This window comes from Anabrus simplex, chromosome 7 (genome assembly GCF_040414725.1).
Source record: "Anabrus simplex isolate iqAnaSimp1 chromosome 7, ASM4041472v1, whole genome shotgun sequence".
Taxonomy (NCBI): Eukaryota; Metazoa; Arthropoda; class Insecta; order Orthoptera; family Tettigoniidae; genus Anabrus; species Anabrus simplex.
The window spans coordinates 165,917,291-165,939,151 of NC_090271.1; the positions used below are offsets into that span (position 1 = coordinate 165,917,291).

Sequence of the window (21,861 nt, forward strand, 5' to 3'; positions counted from 1 at the left end):
ATACTAGCTGTAAATCAACGTGCGATACGTTTGCCTTATGTTTCAAGTGCCAAATTGATTTGAGGCAGTTATAAAACGTGTACTACCGCAATGACCGACTACAGTCACGAACAATGAAACTGACACATCTCATGTTCCCTCTAGAATTAAAACTTGGTGCTTACGATAATCTGTATGCAAATTACAAGATTCTAACTCAGGCACTTATGACGTAATGAGAGGTATGACAGGTGCTTATGATAATCTGGTGTTCTGTATATTATTGAGGGTGGTTACGATAATTTTCTTTTTTAAGTTGCTTTTACCCTCTAGATTCATTTGACGCTTATGATGCTTTGCCAGCATGTGCAGTGGAGTCCGATTCACGTATTAATTTTGACAAAAATGTCGCTTACGATACTTTGCCTTTCCAGAGACAATATCAAAACTGAATGAGCTGGTATGCACAATGAAATACAATGTTAGTTTCATTATACTTATAAATGTTAAGTCATTTATTAATAAATTAATACATAAATTGCACAATAATGTAATTGTAACTAATAATAAATTTAACATTTCGGAACAAAGTTTAAAACCTCTAGAATATGCATCTCATTGAATTCTTTGACCACACATCTGTCCTGTATTTTTAATTCTAAGATATGGCAACCCTGTGAAGAGATGCTCCTGGATTTGAATAAATGCTGCACAGTGATCCTATGTGTAGGAAATACATACTGTTATTATTATCTTACTACTCTGTCTTTTACTCTGTTAATAATAGTACTGTCATAAATATTTGTTTTCATCTTGGATTTTTCATACATTTTCTGCATAGTATGATCTAATATAGTCTATAGAGATTTGCGTAGAATGGGCCCCACTTAGACTAATTCAAAGCCAATGACAGTTTTATTTTTGCAGTTACAGGAACGTTCAGGCTGATCTAACTACATTATTAGGAAAAGGAAAGGTGTATATGTTCCTGAAGCTTACGGTTAATCACTGTCATCAAAAAATCTCTCATAGGAATTAGTTCTATAATTAACTGCTGGTGTTGCCTTGAGCAGAATTTTATCCTGAAAGAGAAACATAATATTATAATATATCCTGAAAGAATTACATTAGAGTACAGTACAGGTGCTTGACAATACTGCTAATCACTGTAAACATATTTCAATCATCAATCAATCATCATTGATCTGCATTTTGGTTTGTCATCCATATGATTGATTCCCTATCAGTTGTTTACCTAATTGTTCCTTTTTTTCTTTAATGCTATTTGTTCGGGGAGTCGACCTAGAAAGATCTTTTGCCCCTACTTGCACCATATGTTATAAACCTGTGTGTATTTGGAAATTGCAAAAGTGTAAAGTGTTGAATGTGAGGAAAGGAACGTTAAGGATGACACAAACACCCAGTCCCCAGACCAGGGATATTAATCACTTGCAATTAAAAAACCCTGACCCAGCCAGGAATCGAACCTGGGGCCGCCAGGTGACAGGTGGACGTGTTGCCCTCTACACTGCGGGGCCGGATAATTGTTTCATTGATTTCAAAGGAATTTGAAATTTATTGAACATTTCTCTTGATTAATTATTCCAAGCCTAATTCCCCTTCCTATAAATGAATTTGTATCCACCCCTTGTTCTGTTTGCCTGTGGGGTCAAGAATGAAATGACATTAATCTTCGTAGGGAGTTTTTATGACCATATGCCCTTTCTGAGATCAATCCCATCAGAGGTGTTAATGAGATGAAATGTACGATGTGATATATGATAGTATTAAGGGAGAGAATTAAATCTGGTACCAGCACATAGTATTTCACCCTTGTCTAACCCCTGTAAGTTCCTTAAACCAATAACTCATTCTACAGTTAATTCTCACTGAAGTCCAATTGTCAATATAAATACTGTTGATTGCTTTTAACCCTTTTAGTGTCATGCTCTCATGCTGAGAATGGGACAAGAATGCCATGTTGATTAGTAGCATTTTGCAAGTCCCTATTTAAAAGAGCTAAAATATTTTGACTTTAAACTTGTGGAAAATGTTGAGGATGGTATGTACTTACTACCAACAATAATACCATTAAGTTTCATAATATATTTTATTAAAGTTTCTGAACAGTTTGAAAACAAAAAATTACAATTTAAAAAAAGGTTCAAAACTAAAATTACAGATAAAATGTGGTAAAGCCTCTGCAATGCAGCCATTCACGTGAATAAATGCAAAAAAACTTGAAAAGTGTGTCTGTATTTGGTAGTTCACTGGAATAACCTTTTCTAAACCTGAACTGTCTTCTATCAAACCAGTTAGTAATTTTGCAAACATGTCTAGTAAATACACAAAGAATGCTTTTCCATAGCTTACAAAAACACATGTCAAGCTGACTGTCCTGTGATGATCTGCTTTATGTTTATCACCCTTTCCCTTGTACACTGGCGCTACCGGTACTATTGCACAGTGGCGAAGCGTGAACTAAGTAAGGGGGTAGAGAGAGATTTGTTTTTTATTTAAACTATTTTAATCATACTCTTATTATATTTGGAATTTTGTTTTTGATGCATACAGATCTGTATTCAATATTTTATTCATGACAAACTAAGACAAACACCATAACAACTTATAACCCTACGTGCACTTGTTTTAAAAACATACTTTTAGAATAAAAAATAGCAATATAATTCACTGTTATGAGATTTAATACGAGAAATAAATAGATTTTCGTACAAGTCACCTTAAACAATATTCTTGTAAATGAGTTCAATTTGCCTGTCCCTCATTTCAGCAAATATATCTATTACTCTCATCTTGAAGTCAGGCGTCTTACTAAGATACCACAGCAGTTCCTTCTTTATAGCTAAAGTTCCCACTTTAGACAGTCTTTGGTTGGTCATCAAATTCCTTAAACAGGTTTTTATATGTTTCAAGACACTCACAGCATGCTCACTAGAAAGTGATGTTAACTGAATAGGCAGCATCAAGTTATGCAATTTCGTTGTTTCCGTATACACACTCTGGAGTTCATTATTAAGAATGTAAGTCAATAGTCGTTGGAGTTATAATACCGGTACCATACCTAATGTTGGCAGGCAAGAAAATGGATGTACTTAAAGGGTTTTGATGCTATCATTCATTTTTTAGGTGTAAGTTTGCTATACTTCATAATTTTTATATTATTTTTAGTCATTACTTAAAGCATGCCTGAGATGGTAGCCAATAAGAGCACCTTTATAACTGAGATCCAAATACTAGCCAATGAGAGCAAGAAGAGACACTGGTAAGTCTGTCTACTGGGTGGAGAAATCTTGCTATAGGAAAGTCATAGTTCCACAGTCAGCACCTACAGATAGCATTAGTGTTACTCTTTTTAATGTTTTTACAGACCGCCCGGCTAACATAACCTAGATGTGTGCTAGTTACATTATTTGAACACATAGTTGAGTCATTGGTTGTTTCGAATTAAAATATAAATACTGTGAAACTGTTTATTTAAATGATAAAAATTCATTGTCAGCATAATTACATTGGAGTTTAAGTGTTTTGTTGTACTCCACTGCAACGGAGTGGCAAGCACGATGATACATGATTATGAACGAGCGGTAGAACACCAGAAGTTCAAAATTATCTGTCAATACTTGAATTAATAACGATTAGAACAAATTACATGCAATACAAATGGAAGAAATACACCGTATTTATTGGCCAGGATCGTTAGAGACCATTATAAGAACGAGATGTTAATTGTGATATATTAGTAGCGTTCGAAAACACAACATTCTAACTACCGGTACATTCTCTCAATATAGAAATACCGTACATTTACGAATCAATTGGAGAGGATTATGTTGCAGCAGCATTATTAAAGTCATGCATCCCAATGTGATGCATGGTACCGGCATTCTCCCAGTCACCTTGGTGAATTCATTAACAGTGTTATACTGATAATAATAATGTTGTCTTTATGTACCAGTAACTACTTTGGACGGTTTTCGGAGACACCTAGGTGCCGGAATTGTGTCCCGTAGGAGTTCTTTTACGTGCCAGTAAATCTACCGAGGCTGACATATTTGAGCACATTCAAGTAGGCTACCGGTACTACCGGACTGAGCCAGGATCGAACCTGCCAAGTTGGGGTGAGAAGGCCAGCTCCACAACAGTCTGAGCCGCTCGGTCGGGCAACAATATCACTAGCAGCTACACAGAAATTACTGACATTCAGTCCTTCCACACTTTAATTTCATGAAGTGGTACCGGTAACGCGAATACCACACTAATATTTGAGATTATGCTAAGTTAAGATTTAACCGAGTTTGGGGTTTTGTTCATTATTTTATTCTTGATTTGAAATGTATGTACTTCGCATATATTGAACCATATCATTGTCTTGGAGTCATTAAGTGTTATTTTAAACACACTTCCTTCGTTACATCACGATTTCATTCCCGCTAGTTTCGTTGTTACAAGTAATTTTACGAACGGTCAGAGATACCGATGCGTATTCCCATGGACTCGATTCCAGCGCAGTGTCCATTTCCAGGCATAGAACTCAACTCGAGACAGACTTTCTCGACTCCACTCCATCGCTAGCTTATCACAACATTTTACCAAATACTTCAATACAATATTTGGTATTGCGCATTTGCTATGGCAGCCATTTTGACGGAAAATATCGATCTACAATCGAATATGAAACATACGAATCGATAGAGTATGTGTTGTTGTTCAGTGTCACCAATTTACTTGTTTTCGAAGCAAATCTGTTTGTTCGGTGTTCTTTTGGTTTCTTTTTTAACATTTACTACTGCTAACAATGGACTTCAGTTGAATTATTGTTCCGATTTAATTACATTTTAACTATTGTTGTCAGTGTTTTACATTTGTGCTTTACTTTCTAATTTATCACGAATATTGGTATTATTTTCAATCTCTTGGCGGGAATTACCTAAATGAACTGCCCGTTTCTTTCTTCGTGTTTTTGACGCCAAATTCTGTGTTCTCAAAATGAGTAGGAAATCTTGTCAAACATCTACTCTTCTAAGTTTCTTTAAGAAAGAACCTAGTAAAAGTAATAATTCAACACCAGGAGACATTTCCGAAAAGGACATTGCTGAGGCCGGCTCATCTGGTGAAGTGGAAAGTACCGGTATTCAAAATGAAAAACCACAAGTGAAATATTCTTCTAAACACCGCTTATCGGGCATCAGTAATGACTGGTTTAAGAAAGAAAGAAAATGGTATATTTTGTTCCACATGTATAAAATGTTCATTGAAGAAACCGACAAAGAAGGAAGTGACTTGGGTGACTATACCGTGTGCAAGACTTCGAAAGGAGAGTTTAGTTGACCATGAACAAAGCAAGCTGCATACCGATTCTTGTTCAAACTTAAGTGAAAGACGTGCATTCGAAGAAACTGGATTTGGGCAAATAGAAAAATCAGTTTCTATTTTAAACAATTTACAGAGAGATGCTTTCCTCGGAGCCCTAAGATCAATGTATTGGTTGGCTAAAAATGAGCTACCACACACTACATTATACGGAAAATTGCTCAAACACTGTGAGGCTATGGGTTGTACATATCTAAAGCATCTTAATATTGGTGATAATGCTAATTATAGTTCAGAAAGAATAATGCAGGAGTTACTTGATGTTATGGCTTCAGAAATTAGATGTGAAATATTAAAGAACATACATTCAGCAGATTATTTCAGTGTTCTGTGTGATGAAACTACAGATATTTCTGTACTGAAGCAACTTATTGTGTACATAAAATATGTCAACCAACTTGAAAAAGAGGTTAATGTTAGTTTTGTGTCAACCTGCAATATCATTGATGGTAAAGCTGAGACCATAACAAATAAACTAACTGAAATCCTTGAAAATTTAGGGTTAAAAACTTGTAATTTGGTAGGTCTAGGGCAGTAGCGTAGCCAGGATCGGCCAATGGGGGGGGTTACAGTTACAAAATTAAGATATAACATAATGAAAGTGCTTGTGCTTGTGCTTGTGCGTGTCTGGTACGCGCATGCATGACTGTCATAAGGATACTGATACAAGAGTGAATTACTGTATGTGATATTCAGATTGCAATACACTACAAAATTCTTACTTTAAAATACGGAACAAGAATAATATGATCGAGGTCAGCAGTTTTATCTCAAACGGTATGTTCAGTTTACAATCTAAAATCTAATTTTCGAGGCTTCCTAGAAAATAAATTTAACACATCTGTTGGTTTTACAACTATGTCTCTGTGAATGTTCAAGGGAGCCAACCCGTTGAGTCGACTTTCACTTGTGGTATTTCTGAGGTAGGTTTTAAGGCATCTTAATGTTGAAAATGATCTCTCACTGGCTGCAGTGGTGACAGGTAGGGTGGCAAACACTCTCAACAAGCAGTAGATTGCAGGGAGTTTATCTTGATCACATAAAAGAAGTTTATTGTTTACTGTCAGTTTCTATTTATTTTCTTTTTGTGAAAGTTCAATGGGGGGGGTTCTAACCCCCAGTAACCCCCCCCTGGCTACGCCCCTGGTCTAGGGTCTGAGGGGGCAGCTGTCATGATTGGTAAGCAAAAGGGAGTAGCAACACTGCTAAGAGAGAAAACAAATGGACTCATGGTAAACTGTCACTGCATTAACCACAGATTGGCACTTCCTAGTGCCCAGGCAGCAGCTGAAGTGCTTTATTTAGTGAAGTTTAATGACATTTTAAGACAACTCTTTTTCTTTTTTCAAAATTCCTCAGTCAGGATGGCTGGTTTAACTGAAATCCAGAATATCATGTACAGCCCTCAAATTAAACTAAAATTGGCCAGTGATACTAGATGGTTGTCTCATGACTCTGCTGTACAGTCTCTAAGAAGATCTATGGTGAGTGTTGTTGCTGCACTTGAAAGAGAGGCCACTGAAAGGAATGATATTACAGCTGAAGGCTTAAGCAAGTACATGAAGACATACAATTTCTTAGCTGCAATTATGATGCTTTCAGATATCTTACCTCTTCTGTGCACATTGTCTAGAGCTTGGCAAATGCAAGATATTGACTTGACAGAAATTGAGCCAATCTTAGAAGCCACAAAACTCAGCGTCTTACAATTGAAAGAGACTCCAGGAAATCATTTTCATAGTCTCAGTCACCATCTTGCTGGTGAATGGTCAGACTTCCACATCACTTATTCAGATGTCGATGTTGTGACCTTCAAGACAACAATTTATAACAAGTACATAGATACTGTTATCCAACATCTAGAACTCAGATTTCCAGATATGCCCATCATTTCCTGCCTTTCAAGAGTGTTTAATGCAAAAAGTCAAGATCAGAATGAAGCTTCTGAGTTGCTTCTTGATTTCTACTCTAAAATGGGAAGTCCTCCAGTCATAAATTACAATAGCTCTAAACTGGAATGGTCTGTTGCATCAAAAATGTTCCAAGGAGAGTCCTACATTGGATTAAGACCTAAACAAATAATGATGAAGTTTGCAACAACATGCGAGCTTAAGGAATCTTTTCCAAATTTAGCAAGACTAGCTGCTATTGGACTGTCCATATCTGTGAGCACAGCTGAATGTGAAAGGGGATTTTCAGCTTTGAATAGAGTTAAAACCTCTTTGAGGAATCGTATGAAGCAGAGCACACTCAACAATTTGATGCTGATTTCACTAGAGGGACCAGACTCAACAGAATTCAATTGTATAAGAGCGGGAGACAACTGGGCCTCAAAGAAGAAAAGAAGAATCAACATATAAAATGTCATGGTAAAAGTAAATTTCAATTTTTTAATGGTAGAAAAAGATATATCTTATTTTGTCTTGTTGGTGATAACAGTGAAATCAATTTTTTAGTTTATGTTTACCTCTCTGATATTATTGTTAATCCAAGCATGTGCCCCACCTATATCAACCAGATGGGAATAAATAATTTATTTATTGAAATTTTATCACTCATTTTTGAAGTAGTATTCCCCCACCCGGCTACTTATTCCTGCCACCCGGCTGACAAAAATTTCTGGGGAGAACACTGGACCCCCATTTAGGAACATCATAATATTTCACAAGTTATAATTTAAATAAAATGTGTCTTCGTTTTGAGTATATTAAGAGAGCGAGAGAACTGTACCTTATGTAAGGTATCATCACAAACTTGTCGACTGATAAGCAGGAGAAGAAGAGGGCAATAGAGGATATTGAGTAGCCCTACGATGCGCATCAACCAGGGGAAACCAATAGCCTGTACCAGTTCACCGCCAACCAGTGGACCTGTTTGTCAAAGAGAAATAGACGATACTTACACTATATTACAAACTTCTCCACTGAGAGTTATATTGTAATAGGTGATATAAATATTCTCAGATTGTTAACATTTCGGTATAAGGATTATAGGTAATGGACAAGAAACAAACAGATGAAAATATCTTGGTTCTTCTATGTGATTTGAGGAAAATGATAACTTAGAAGACTGACGATCTTAGCTGTATGGTATATAAAACAGAAGTGATTCAGGGGCATAATGTTAGGGCCTCCATGGACTGCAATGCAGGTGGGCCCAGGCCATTAAGAGGCCCTGCAGTATACTTGCAAATAAAAGGAAAAATATCTTCAAATATCAGTACATCATCTTGTCATAAATGATTTCTCTCTTCATCAATCCCAGTTCTTCACATCCATTTCTTCTCAGCCTGTGACAAGCTCATTTCTCCTTCTTGGCTTCATCAGGATGACACTCATTTGAGGGTCCATGTTGACAGATCTTCAGTCTTGAAGTAGGGATGAGGAGAAAACCAAGTAAATGCATGTTAAGGGAAGAAACAAAAAAGTAAAGGTGACTATATGTGATGAAAGACTAGGAACTGTACAAATGAATGTACCTACATATTGAAAGAAGAAAGAGCTACTGTGAGGTTAAACAGGTACATATCAGTGTAACTTATAGATTTGTAGACCAAAAATCAATGATATATTATATTTGTATATTTAAGTAATAACAAAACAACTTTCACTTTAGTTATTGGGCACCACTATTAGTTGTTCAAAGTTTGTATATGTATTTTCTTATTTAGTACCAGTATTTTAAAGCTTGTGTAGTATTATTTGATTTCTAGATAATTGTAGTTTTAGTAAGAAACTAAATCTCTTGTTTCTCCCATCCTGTAAGCTCAGGGTAGAGTGTGGTGTGAATTCACAAGCGAGTGAGAGATACTGTTTGCTTACCTAGAGCATAAGCCAGACTGACTGCAGTCTGCTGTAGGGTGTACACAGAACCATAGTGTGCAGCATGGCGAGTGTCCACTAGACTGGCGAGAAGAGGCACAAGAGCTGCATCCACTATACCAATACCAAGTCCAGTTCCAAAGTGAGGTAATGTTAACTGTGCTACATCTGATGCACTTGGGATCTGTAACAGTGGTATCAATCAATCACCACATATCTGCATTTAGGGCTGTCACAAAGGTGGCAGATTCCCTATCTGTGGTTCATCTGTATTTTTTTTAACTTCAAACAAGTTGAAAATTTGTTAAACATCTCCCATGGTAAATTATACCAATCCCTAATTCCTCTTCCTATAACAAAATATTTGCCCCAATTTGTCATCTTGAATTCCAACTTTATCTTCATATTATGATCTTTCATACTCCATTCAAGCTTATTCTTCAACTAACATCATTCCACACCATCTCTCGTCTGACAGCTGGGAACATACTGCTTAGTGTTTATAAACTTAACCATAATAGGTACGGTATATGTATTTATTCCTGTACTGACTTGTCTAAAGCTATTTAAAATAATATGTGCTTGATCCACCTTGTCAATACACTTTTATAATTGATACATGTTTCAGGCTATAAGGTACAAATAACATGTTAATGTGGTCAAACATAGAAGATATTCAACAATGGTAGAGCATATGGTTGAAAAGAATCATAAATTTACAGACATTTCTAATGATATGGAATTAATACATTTGGCCAAAAAGGGAAAATTCATGAATGTTTTAGAAAGTTTAGCAATTTATCTTGCTCAAAGAAATCACTTTGAATCAAGTTTGAATGAAAGGAATACAGGTGAAAACCCATTCTATAAACTAGCATTTAATCATTTAAGGAAGAATAGGGGGCAAAATAAGAAAAAGATAAAACTTGAAGATCTTAAATTTATTTAGGTATTCTCATTCAACATCATCTAAATATTAAAATTTTATATAATGATAATTTTCATAATACATCACTAATGTTTGTGTATTCATTGATATGGTGAATTATGAATTATGATGTTCATGTAAGTGTTAGATCAGAGAACAAAACCCAATTTGAAATACTTCTTTAACTTTTAGGCTAAACAAAAGAAAGTGTTACAGTATTGTTTTTATTCTTTGATTGGGCTTCCCTGATTAAGGGAATGTACTATGTTCCTGAAACATATATGAATAAATAATTTTCAATTATAAAAGTGTATTGACAAGGTGGATTAAGCACATACTGTTTTAGTTTTTAATAGCTTTACATACTGCTTAGTCGAATAACTCAAATCCTTACTCCCACTCTCTCCTTTTGTCGGAAATCACTTATAACACATCATGCTGCTTTCCTTTGGAACTTACGCATTTCTTGAATCAACTAATCCTGGTGAGAATCCCATGTATAAGAACAATATTCTAATTGGAATTTTATCAGTAATTTGAACACATAAATGCCCTTATAACCATGCAAAGAGATCTGTAACATATTTTTTTTTTCTACAATCCCATTAATGAAGATCTTTCCTTATATTAACACCTTGGTACTAAACAACATTTTTGTTGCACAAAAATATTTTAGTTCCCATAAATATGGTAATTGATGATTTTGACTGAATTCACCAGTATGACTCTAACAATGGTTATCAGTTCTCTCTCTTCCGGATTAAATTTCTTGAAGACTATAAGGAAGGTATCTGAAAATGATCCTTTCGATCCAAAAAAAAGACCATATACCAGAGTCCTGCAGTGATGCAGTGCAGTACTAACCCAAGGACTCCGGCAGCCCAACCCATGCAGTATCATCCTCTTTTGATGCGGCTGCTTCTGGCCCACAGCACTGGTCTCATAACAACCCACTGCAGTCCACCACATTCAGTGGGCTAAGTAGACTAGCCTTGACTACTTCCTTGCAATAACTCGAGCACAATGTACAACAAAATATTCGCTTGACACTTCTATTCGGATCGCTCACTATATTAATTCCCGTACACTAATGATACATTTTAAAGTATGCTAATCGCAGTTTGAAGTAAAATGATACAGATCTCTCCTGTACTGAAAAAAAATTAATAATAATAATAATAATAATAATAATAATAATTGTTCCGGGGTAGCTGTGGAACAGCAGATGTGAAAGAAGGTGCGGGCTGGAAAGGGTCTAACTACAACTCCGAAAGATGAATTAAAAATTTAAATAAAGGTTATATTTTCAATAGACAACAAAATTTAACAAATTTTTACATAGAATTTGAAAACTTAACGAGTACAACAAATCAACAGCTATCCAATAATCAGAAAAGCAAGGATTTAGAGACAAATTAATGATCTGGCCTTCAAGCCCCACTTCTTACAATCTCTGAGCTCTCAGCTCACAACCACAAATTACCAAAGGGCAGAAAACCCCTCATTACATGGAGCACTTGCTCCCACGAAGTAGTGTCAAGCCTCCTAGAGGCACCTTTCAAAACATCATAAAGAGCTGACCGCTCTCAATCATCCAAGCCTATTAAAGGCCACAACAACGTTCGCATTGCCTGCCTCTCTGGGCACACTTACAAATGAACAGGGGTACCTAGTACCCAATCTACTGGGCTTTCATGGAAAAGGAACAGATTAATTAAATGGCCCCAAAAATATCAAGATGAATGGAGGCGTGAACTTGCACTCCTACATGAATGCTTGTTAAAACCTAAGTGGCGCTAAGCCGATACACAGGGGCTATTCCCATACTATAGAGGTGACTCATATAAGAAAAATTTTAACACATTAGGGAAAGTAGAAAATAAGTTACGAAAACACAGTCACCTCAACTAAGAAATGAAGGGGAGCTCGAGAGGGTAAAGCACTCTCTATCCCCGATTTACATTTAAAGATATATGAAGTCTTACAAAGATGGAAAACATTTACATGTTTTAAGTTATAGGTTACATATTAAAGGTTTCGAACCTGTCCCGCGGGTTAAACTGCTGAGCTAGCAAGGAAAAAGAAAGATGTTAAACGGCCATTATCTTGTTGAAGAGCTGCTGGCGGATGAAAGAGGCGTTTCCCGCCTTCTGTTATACACTAAGCTAGATGTCGTACGAGTGGCCGAGAGCCCAGAAAATCAGCAGTTTTTATACTCTCAGGGAAGATTCGAGACCTTTCAAGAATGATTAAGACACACCCACATGCGTTTATTGGTCGGCTAAAAGTTACAAGTCAAAAATGAAGAAGAAACCTGTGATTGGAGGGAAATTAATTACAGAAATTTACGATTGACTAATTTCAAAACAGGCGGAAAGAAAGGATTAATATTGCTAACCCACCAACGAAAGAACAAAATTTAGTAAAGACAACAACTTATGAATACAAAATATCTTCAAGAAAAGTTCCTTCACTTCGCACCAGGGTGCATGATCATAGTTTTTGGTAGAGACATCTGTGAGAGAATGTCCACACTTCTTGATAATTAGAAAAAAAAAAAACAATTCAAAATTAACTCAGTGACATCTTCTGATAAACGATTGAATTAATTCAATTTTAAAGTTCAGAGTTTCAGCAGTAGAGGATTACTTAAAGGTGGACAATTCAAATGTGCGGCGTATAGGTGTACCAACCGGTACAATAATAATAATAATAATAATAATAATAATAATAATAATAATAATAAAACATAATTTTAAAGGGAAGTCCCTCCCTTGAGCTAAGCACATTGGGACAACACTCAGAATGAATGTATAAATAAATAAATAAATAATAGAACACAAAACAGAAACAGGTCTCAAGATGGCGGCTAGAGCAGACATGTGCAAGCTTAGTGCTGCTGCAGTTTGTGTTGTTTGTGTGGTAATAATCAGAGTTGTTTTCTGTACAGTTCTATTTGAGTTGAGGAACCTGTGTATGCAAGTGAAAAAGTGAGTTCTTCCTCTACATGGCTGCTAGCAGAGAGAAACTACTATATTCTGGCGTTCTCTCTGACTGGATGCGCCATTTTCCAGATATATAGGTGCCTCCCTACTCGCTCTGAGCTGAACGAGCCTAGGCCTGGTCGCTCAGTGATTAGGGGCTTGCTTTGCCTCCTACCACTGGCGGGAGATACCCATTTAAACCCCAGTCCCACCACTTGTGAAATGAAAACAGATCTAAACATCTACTGTCAGAACGTGCAAAGCCTATATAATAAGCTCTCTGATTGTGAACTGTCCCTGCCAAACTTAAGAGAAGGTGACATGATCGGACTTACTGAAGCATTGCTCTCGTGGGCTAGTGACAGTGATTTACCACTTAGCGCTAATTACAGCATATTTTGCCATGATCGCGCTACTCTAGGTAGTGGAGTGATGCTAGCAGTGAACAGTGTGTTACCGTGTAAATGAAGGGCAGATCTCAAATGGAACTGTGAGTTAGTGTGGGTGGAGCTACTCTTTCCTCGACGCCCTGTACTCGTGGGATGTTACTATAGACCACCAAACAGCCGATTCTGTGACCTTGAACAGTGCCTGGACTCAGTCATTGCAGCTCTCCCTCACAGTGAAGTAATTTTAATGGGCAACTTCAACTTGTCTATAAAGTGGTCTTCTCCAAGTACCAGACTGTCAGTTAACAATTGTGACACATATTTTATAGACAATTTTATCAATAGCTTCAGACTGAAATAGTTTAATATGTACCTAACCCATGGACCCAACACCTTGGAACTCATGCTTTCCTCATTAGAATTTAAAACAGTAACCCCAAGCAAAAACCTCTGCGACCAACAGTCTCTCGATGCTACATTCCTCCTACCCCACCCCTCCTCAAAGCCTCACAGCAGGACATCCTCCTGCCCTACCTACATCTGGCGCCATGCCACCTGGCCTGCAATGTATCGTGCCCTGGAATGCCTTCCCTGGAGCCTTCTCAAAATAGCTGATATCGAATTGGCTCTTGACCTGCTGTACGACTGGCTGCAAGCTGCAATTAAAGACTTTGTACCTGCATAATGGGCTACTACAAGCAAATAACAACACTGGATATCACACGAGACCATGTTGTGATTATTGGGATTTGATTATTTGGACTCGGAAGATGGTGATGAATGGTGTATGTAAAGTATTTATTCAATTGTTTGTTTTGGTTTCTCCTCAGTATGTGAATTTTGGAATTGTTTGATTTGTTGAAGTTAATATGATTTTAAGATTATTTGATTGTCATGGTAATTCTGGTGCATACTGTACCACACGCGCCACATCGGCGTGGAAGATTTCCGGTTTCGTAAAGTTGCATCAATTTCGTAATTTCTTGAGGATTCCCAAATGTTCTTGGTCAGCACTAATTTCTGTGCTCCAATTTGGAGAAAATAAAAGGAAATGTGATTGGTAGGTGAAGGAAAACATCGTACGCTCATTGGCCGTGTTAAGATTTCATTTTTCCGGAGAGAGGCGTTGTCGCTGGAGCCTTGCTCTGCGAGGGCGTCTTTTCTGTTTGACCACTGAAGGGAACGGTCACCTTCCAAGGTACGGGTCTTCTTGGCCCCACCATCCGGTAAGCACTGATTATTTTTTTTAACTTTTCAGGTATTCAGTTTCAGATGTAGTATTTCATTTAATTATATCTTGCCGGAGCGTACCCGTGTTTCCTTCTGCTTCCAAATGTTATCATTATGACTTAGCCGTTTCAGTAAGTCACCTCACCTTGTTGAGAGATAGTTCCCGTTTGTAGTTTTGTAAATTAAATGTTATACGCCTTTCGAATTCATCTTTATAAGTAATATTTTCCTCGGGACTGTCTCGTTCATTCCGCTTCATCATGGAATATTCATCTTTAGGTTGGGTACCCTTTCTCAGAAGTGTTTTTGAGGGGGCTACCCACTGAAGATGCTCTGCTCCATGATTATACGTAAATATTTTTCTCCTTAGATGTACCTCTTCACTTTAGTATAACGTTACCTTCTTTTCATTTATTTCAAACTGTTTTGGGTTTTTAAAGGTAACGCCATGACAGTGGAACGTCATGTGTGATGTTCCGGTGTAAAAGAAATTTAATAACTAAATGCTACCCTCATGTAAACTGTAAATTGTAATGGTTGTTGAAATAATGCCGTCAAAATTTTAATGGTATATTGGCTATGGCTTTATATATGAAATTGCAGCTAAATTGTTAAGTAAAGTTTAGGATTACATTGACTTCGCTTCTTCAGCAACCCAAAGCTCTGCTAACATACTGTAACCTCTCCATTGGGTAAGGTTACAATTAAAAGGTTTAATGAAGAGAAAATGTTTGCTACCGTTGTGCATTCACCAAAAGTACTGTACACGAGGCAAGTCAACATGTACGAAACTAGATTTGCAAGCACATTAATCACAACATTGAAACGAACAGCTTAACCAACATGACAGTAAAGAAAGGATAACCGGGAAACGGCTGGGAACCATATCCAGGCGGTGGAAGGTATTGGTAATACTGAAGAAGTGAAGTCAATGTAATCCTAAACTTTACTTAACAATTTAGCTGCAATTTCATATATAAAGCCATAGCCAATATACCATTAAAATTTTGACGGCATTATTTCAACAACCATTACAATTTACAGTTTACATGAGGGGAGCATTTAGTTATTAAATTTCTTTTACACCGGAACATCACACAAGACGTTCCACTGTCGTGGCGTTACCTTTAAAAGCCCAAAACAGTTTGAAATAAATGAAAAGAAGGTAACGTTATACTAAAGTGAAGAGGTACATCTAAGGAGAAAAATATTTACGTATAATCATGGAGCAGAGCATCTTCAGTGGGTAGCCCCCTCAAAAACACTTCTGAGAAAGGGTACCCAACCTAAAGATGAATATTCCATGATGAAGCGGAATGAACGAGACAGTCCCGAGGAAAATATTACTTATAAAGATGAATTCGAAAGGCGTATAACATTTAATTTACAAAACTACAAACGGGAACTATCTCTCAACAAGGTGAGGTGACTTACCGAAACGGCTAAGTCATAATGATAACATTTGGAAGCAGAAGGAAACACGGGTACGCTCCGGCAAGATATAATTAAATGAAATACTACATCTGAAACTGAATACCTGAAAAGTTAAAAAAAATAATCAGTGCTTACCGGATGGTGGGGCCAAGAAGACCCGTACCTTGGAAGGTGACCGTTCCCTTCAGTGGTCAAACAGAAAAGACGCCCTCGCAGAGCAAGGCTCCAGCGACAACGCTTCTCTCCGGAAATTATGAAATCTTACCACGGCCAATGAGCGTACGATGTTTTCCTTCACCTACCAATCACATTTCCTTTTATTTTCTCCAATTGGAGCACAGAAATTAGTGCTGACCAAGAACATTTGGGAATCCTCAAGAAATTACGAAATTGATGCAACTTTACGAAACCGGAAATCTCCCACGCCGATGTGGCGCGTGTGGTACAGTATGCACCAGAATTACCATGACAATCAAATAATCTTAAAATCATATTAACTTCAACAAATCAAACAATTCCAAAATTCACATACTGAGGAGAAACCAAAACAAACAATTGAATAAATACTTTACATACACCATTCATCGCCATCTTCCGAGTCCAAATAATCAAATCCCAATAATCACAACAACCAGACTGATACTATTTAATAAGAAGAGAGCCTGGTGCCTGCAGAAAGACTTCCCTAACCCACACACTCACAATACCTTTGTTAAAATTCACCGCTATGCGAGGTTTATGGTTAGAAGAGACTACAAAATACACGTAGACACTGTCACTGAAAATGTCCGCAGCAACCCCAAGCGCTACTGGAGTCTCATCAACACATGGAGAAGGACGGAGCAGATTCCTGTCAGCGTGAACCACAACGATGCAACAGCAGACTGCGCCGATCGCAATGAACTGTTCAACAGGTACTTCTTCTCCAACTTCTCCCCTCCCTTAAAAAAGCATCCGCTCCCTCCCGTAGGTACAGTTTCAAACAGAACCCTATCAAGCATAACTACGACACCAAGTGAAGTTCATAACCTTCTTCAAACTCTTTGTACCAACAACGCTATCGGTCCCAACACTATAGGTCTCTTTTCCTAAAAAAAAAAGTACTGCCAGCACTCTTTGCATTCCTCTCTGTAAATTATTTAACAGATATTTTGCCATAGGCTATTTTCCTATTACCTGGAAACAGACAAATATTGTTCTGTTTCTCAAATCAGGCAACAATTTTAATGTTTTATCTTACCAATCAATTTCTTCTTCCCACACTATCCTTTATCTTTGAAAAGATTATACACCAGCGTCTCCTTGCATTCACCTTACCCTGTATCTCAACCAATCAGCATGGTTTTCTACCAGGTGGCTATTGTCTAACAAACCTGGCCACTCTGCATAGCTTTGCATCACATGTCATTGCAGCTAAATCGCAGCTGGATATCTGCTACGTAGACATTTCAAAAGCTTTCAATTCTGTAGACCATACTCTGCTCCTCCATAAACTCTCCGAACGATATATTATACATGGCAGTCTTCTGACCCTTCTTAGTGGCTTCCTACATAACCATTGGCAAAGAGTGGTAATATCAGGCACTTCATCCTCATGGTTACCAGTCACTTCTGGTGTCCCAAAAGGCAATGTTCTTGGCCCCTTGCTGTTTTCCTTGTTTATGGATGATCTGCCATCCAAACTCAACGAAACAGAAAATACCCTACTTTTTGCTGACGACTGCAAGATATTGCCCCCATCATGCCGGGCTCAGCTCGCCGGAGAGCGAGGGTCTCAGAGGTGGACCGTTCGCTATCGGCTGTGCAGAAATTTTTAAAGGCAGGGATAGATGAAGGACTAGCGACAAATGAAAGGAAACTAAAATAGGTTTATACATTTATTAAAAACTGACACTCCTTCAAATAAAACAATTAAATTCACAAAATCTGGGTTTGATTCTTGGAAATATCTTCTCCTCGTGCTATCATTTATGAGGGATCTTGATCAAATTAAAGTTCAACGACTGTTCGTGTCTGCAATAATAAATATAGGGATCATTAATTTACTGTAAAATGATTCGAAAATCAAAATAATATCTGATATCACTCTCCTATAATGGTAATCAAATTGCTTAAATTAAAATATTCCATCCAGATCTCGCTTTTATTTCACAAGAAAATGATCATTTTCTCTTCCTTATTTAAATTATTGAAAATTATCTAATTCAAAAAATTATGGTTAATAAGTCTTCCTTAGACTTTTCCTTCAACAATTACTTCATTTTATAATTATTAATTGACTAAACTTCTTATAATAAATTTTTACTTGAACTCATATCAACCTAAATTTTACTCGTTTTATGCTGAAAGTGACTGTACAATAACTAATAATTTAGTCTCGTGACACCAGTCCACGGACGTTGCCTTCTCTTATTCACTTTAACTTAGTGAATTAGGCCCTAATCTACCTTAAATTACAATAAAATCTTCTAAAGATTCATAATCCATCCAATTACGGACGCGCGAAATAATACAAATCGGTCAAAAATTTGACGCACCCAGTGGAGAATATCATCACAAAATCATACAAGAAATATTCATAAAACACAGAATATAATTATATCACACATCACACATTCACACATAGGTACACGACAATATTATAATATTATTTACACGAACACTAACCCATTATTATTAAATTTAGGATTTATTGCAAATTAGGGAAATCATTCTCTAGATGACAATATCACGTATATCCCAGGTATCGATTTAGAATGTGATAGAATTGAGGTTATCACTTATATGTAGAAATTAATTATACAACGATGTTCAAGGAACATTTTAAACAGAAATCATCCAAATTAAGCAAGTAGAATAACTACAACACAGGTCAAAATATAAGAATACGCGCTTACGGTACATGAGTTGCGGCATTTATTTTTATTCACCTATAATGTCGTGGCTCTCAATTCATCTGCACTGAAGCTCGAAGAAATCATGTCCAGTGACACATCTCTTCCAAAATGACTCTAATGGATGCATAAATTATCACTCAAAATATAATGTCCATCTGCAAGTCATACTCAAATTAATAGTGCAGAAAATATACATATAATTCGTCATTACTCCGTCCGGAGGATTGCCATGTTCCAGGCTTACTTTACATAAAGTGAGCACACGATAATTCTTTCCAAGAATAAACTAACATTAAACCCATGACCTTATTTAAATTTTAGCCCGTAATTAGGTTTAATTATTTTTACTCATCATTATTATTATATTTTGACCGTGCATAATCTCACTCGCAAAGCTATCGTACGAAGTTATTCGGATGACTCTAAACAAATTCAAGCCCACAAACATGTCGTACAATCGTAGAATGAAATTTTACACTTAGAAAAACACTAGAACACTGTCCTAATTTATCTCAATTAATTTTCAAATTATTTCAAATCATTCAAATTTAACGCGGGGTTAATTTATTTTTATCTCTCCTGCCTTCTAAATTTTTAGGACAGTTGAGGTCTCTCTCGATGACATACACTCATCTCTAACTAATAGAAACAAATACACATTCATTCCAGAGCACAAACTACCTCCCACCAAAGAAAGAAGAATGAAAAGTCAAACTACTTCAAAACTAATAGAAATCTAAATGAATAAGGCAAGGCTACGTTTTACAAACATTTTACAGAAATAAAAAGAAAGTGAATTCTTAAAGAATACTCATGTGGCTGATGTTAACTGGATTCTGGCTGATGACCTAGTACGTGGTCACATCACCTTCCATCGAACAAAGTCTTGCCCATGTCCAACGCCTTACATGATTAGTGACTCATGGAGGAGCTGAAGGTGCACAGGAAACTGTAGTATTCATCACGGAACTGGATAGCCATCTTGAAGTGAGCTCGAACCAACGACCTTCCTTCTTCCGAGTTCTCGTAGAAAGCTGAAACTAACAAAAGTCTTAGCAATAGTCCAGGATACACACGCGATGTTTTATAATTTGGAGATGGACACTTATCTTATGACAACCCTAAATAAATCGTAGCTAATTTTTCCAAGTGTCTGAATTGCAGTTTATAGAGTCCTCATTGCCTTCTCCAATGTAAAGTCTCCCAGTGAAGCAAACGACGTCCAGTCTCTTCCGTAGCTGCATTAAGAGTAATGCTCAAATCAAGTGTTCAGAAGTAAGAACCCTCTATCAAATTTCCTCTGGAATTACCATTAATTCCCTGTCTTAAGACGTAGGTGTGCCTCTTAATTAGATCTAATTGGTGGATCTGTAGCATTCCTGTGAAGGTTGTCATTTTTATTGGCTGCTCCAGTTTCACGTCACTTGACTTTGCATTTATTGATCGATTGAGATCACACTGCTCGCCGGGTCACGTGGCACACACACATGTGTTTGAAGGCCACCTAACAGGAATTTCACCCTGCTTCCTCGTTCTCTTGGTAGGTCGGGAAAACCGGTTCGCAAGTGGTTGGCTCGCACTAGCACGGGAATACAAAATCTCACCCTCCTGGCGATTAAATAATGTTCCAACTCGCTGATGAAATAAATCATTCTCCTTAAACAAATTATTACCACTTTTGAAGGGGACAATATATAGGGAGATCAGGAATCCAGCAGATGCAGCTCTGCTACAGTCCTCACTCAACACCCTCTCGAACTGGTGCCGTACTTGGAAACATATACCCAATCCACAAAAATGCAGCCACATGACCATAACACTACGTAAATCTCCTCTACCAACATCATATTACCTACATGACAAGCCCATCACTGTAGTTATGCAACAGCATGACTTAGGTGTAATATACAATACAAAATTACAATTTAAGAACCACATAGAAACATATACAACCAAGGCTATGAAATTACTAGGCATTCTCTACCGCTTCACAGAAATTTCTGATCCCGCTGCTCTTCATCACTTCTTCCTCACAATCATTCAACCTCTCTTGAACTACTGCTCTCCAATTTGGACAACAGCTTCCCCCTCCAATATTAACTAGTTAGACAGAGCAGTATCCTTCTTTCCTGCAAATGTTAGGAACAGAAACCCCAAGCTCAGAAATCTGTCTATGCAGCAGGTATTAAGTGTCACTGCAGCACATCAGGTGATAGGTAGCTGTCCTGAGTTTCATCCAGGGGATCTTAAATGGGCATTACCGCTCGGAACATCTTGTTTCACTCTTCTCACTCCATGTGGTAGCTGACCTGAGTTTCATCCAGGGGATCTTAAATGGGCATTACCGCTCGGAACATCTTGTTTCACTCTTCTCACTCCGTGTTCCTTCCTGCTCCACCAGAACCAAACACCTTCTTCATATTCCCCACACTCAGCACTCAATACTTCAACGATCTTTCCTAATCTGCCTCCCAACTCTCTTTAACAATATTAATAGGAGACAAGAGCTTGATATAGCATCAAGTAAAAGTATATTCGGGAGGAGAGTGAACAGTCTCCTAAGGATAAGTTGATTGTGAAGACGTTATACTGCCATTTTGACCCACGACAAGTTGGCTATGAACATGGACATTCTCATGGTTTTCGATTTGGACAGTTGTTATTAGTAGGCTGTGTACTTGATCTTGTTATCTTTTATTACATTTGTTATATTTTATTATGAAAGTTTACATTTGTTAATTAGTCTGTTGACAATGCAAGTGAAATTTGCTCAGTGTAGCTGTATCTTGTGCTTTGTGAATAAATAAA

The 21,861-nt window shown here is 37.2% G+C and overlaps 1 protein-coding gene across 1 annotated transcript in view; it reads right to left on the reverse strand.

Annotated features, from left to right (window-relative positions):
- Positions 1–584: 584 nt before the first annotated feature.
- Positions 585–21,861, reverse strand: part of prt (portabella) — a 94,906-nt gene continuing 73,629 nt past the window's right edge. The window contains exons 9-11 of the mRNA XM_068228735.1: positions 9,192–9,375; positions 8,101–8,240; positions 585–1,061 (exon numbers count right to left, since the gene is read on the reverse strand). Of these exons, the coding sequence (XP_068084836.1) occupies positions 981–1,061; positions 8,101–8,240; positions 9,192–9,375 (405 nt within the window). The 3' untranslated portion in view covers positions 585–980. The remainder of the gene's footprint in view (positions 1,062–8,100; positions 8,241–9,191; positions 9,376–21,861) is intronic.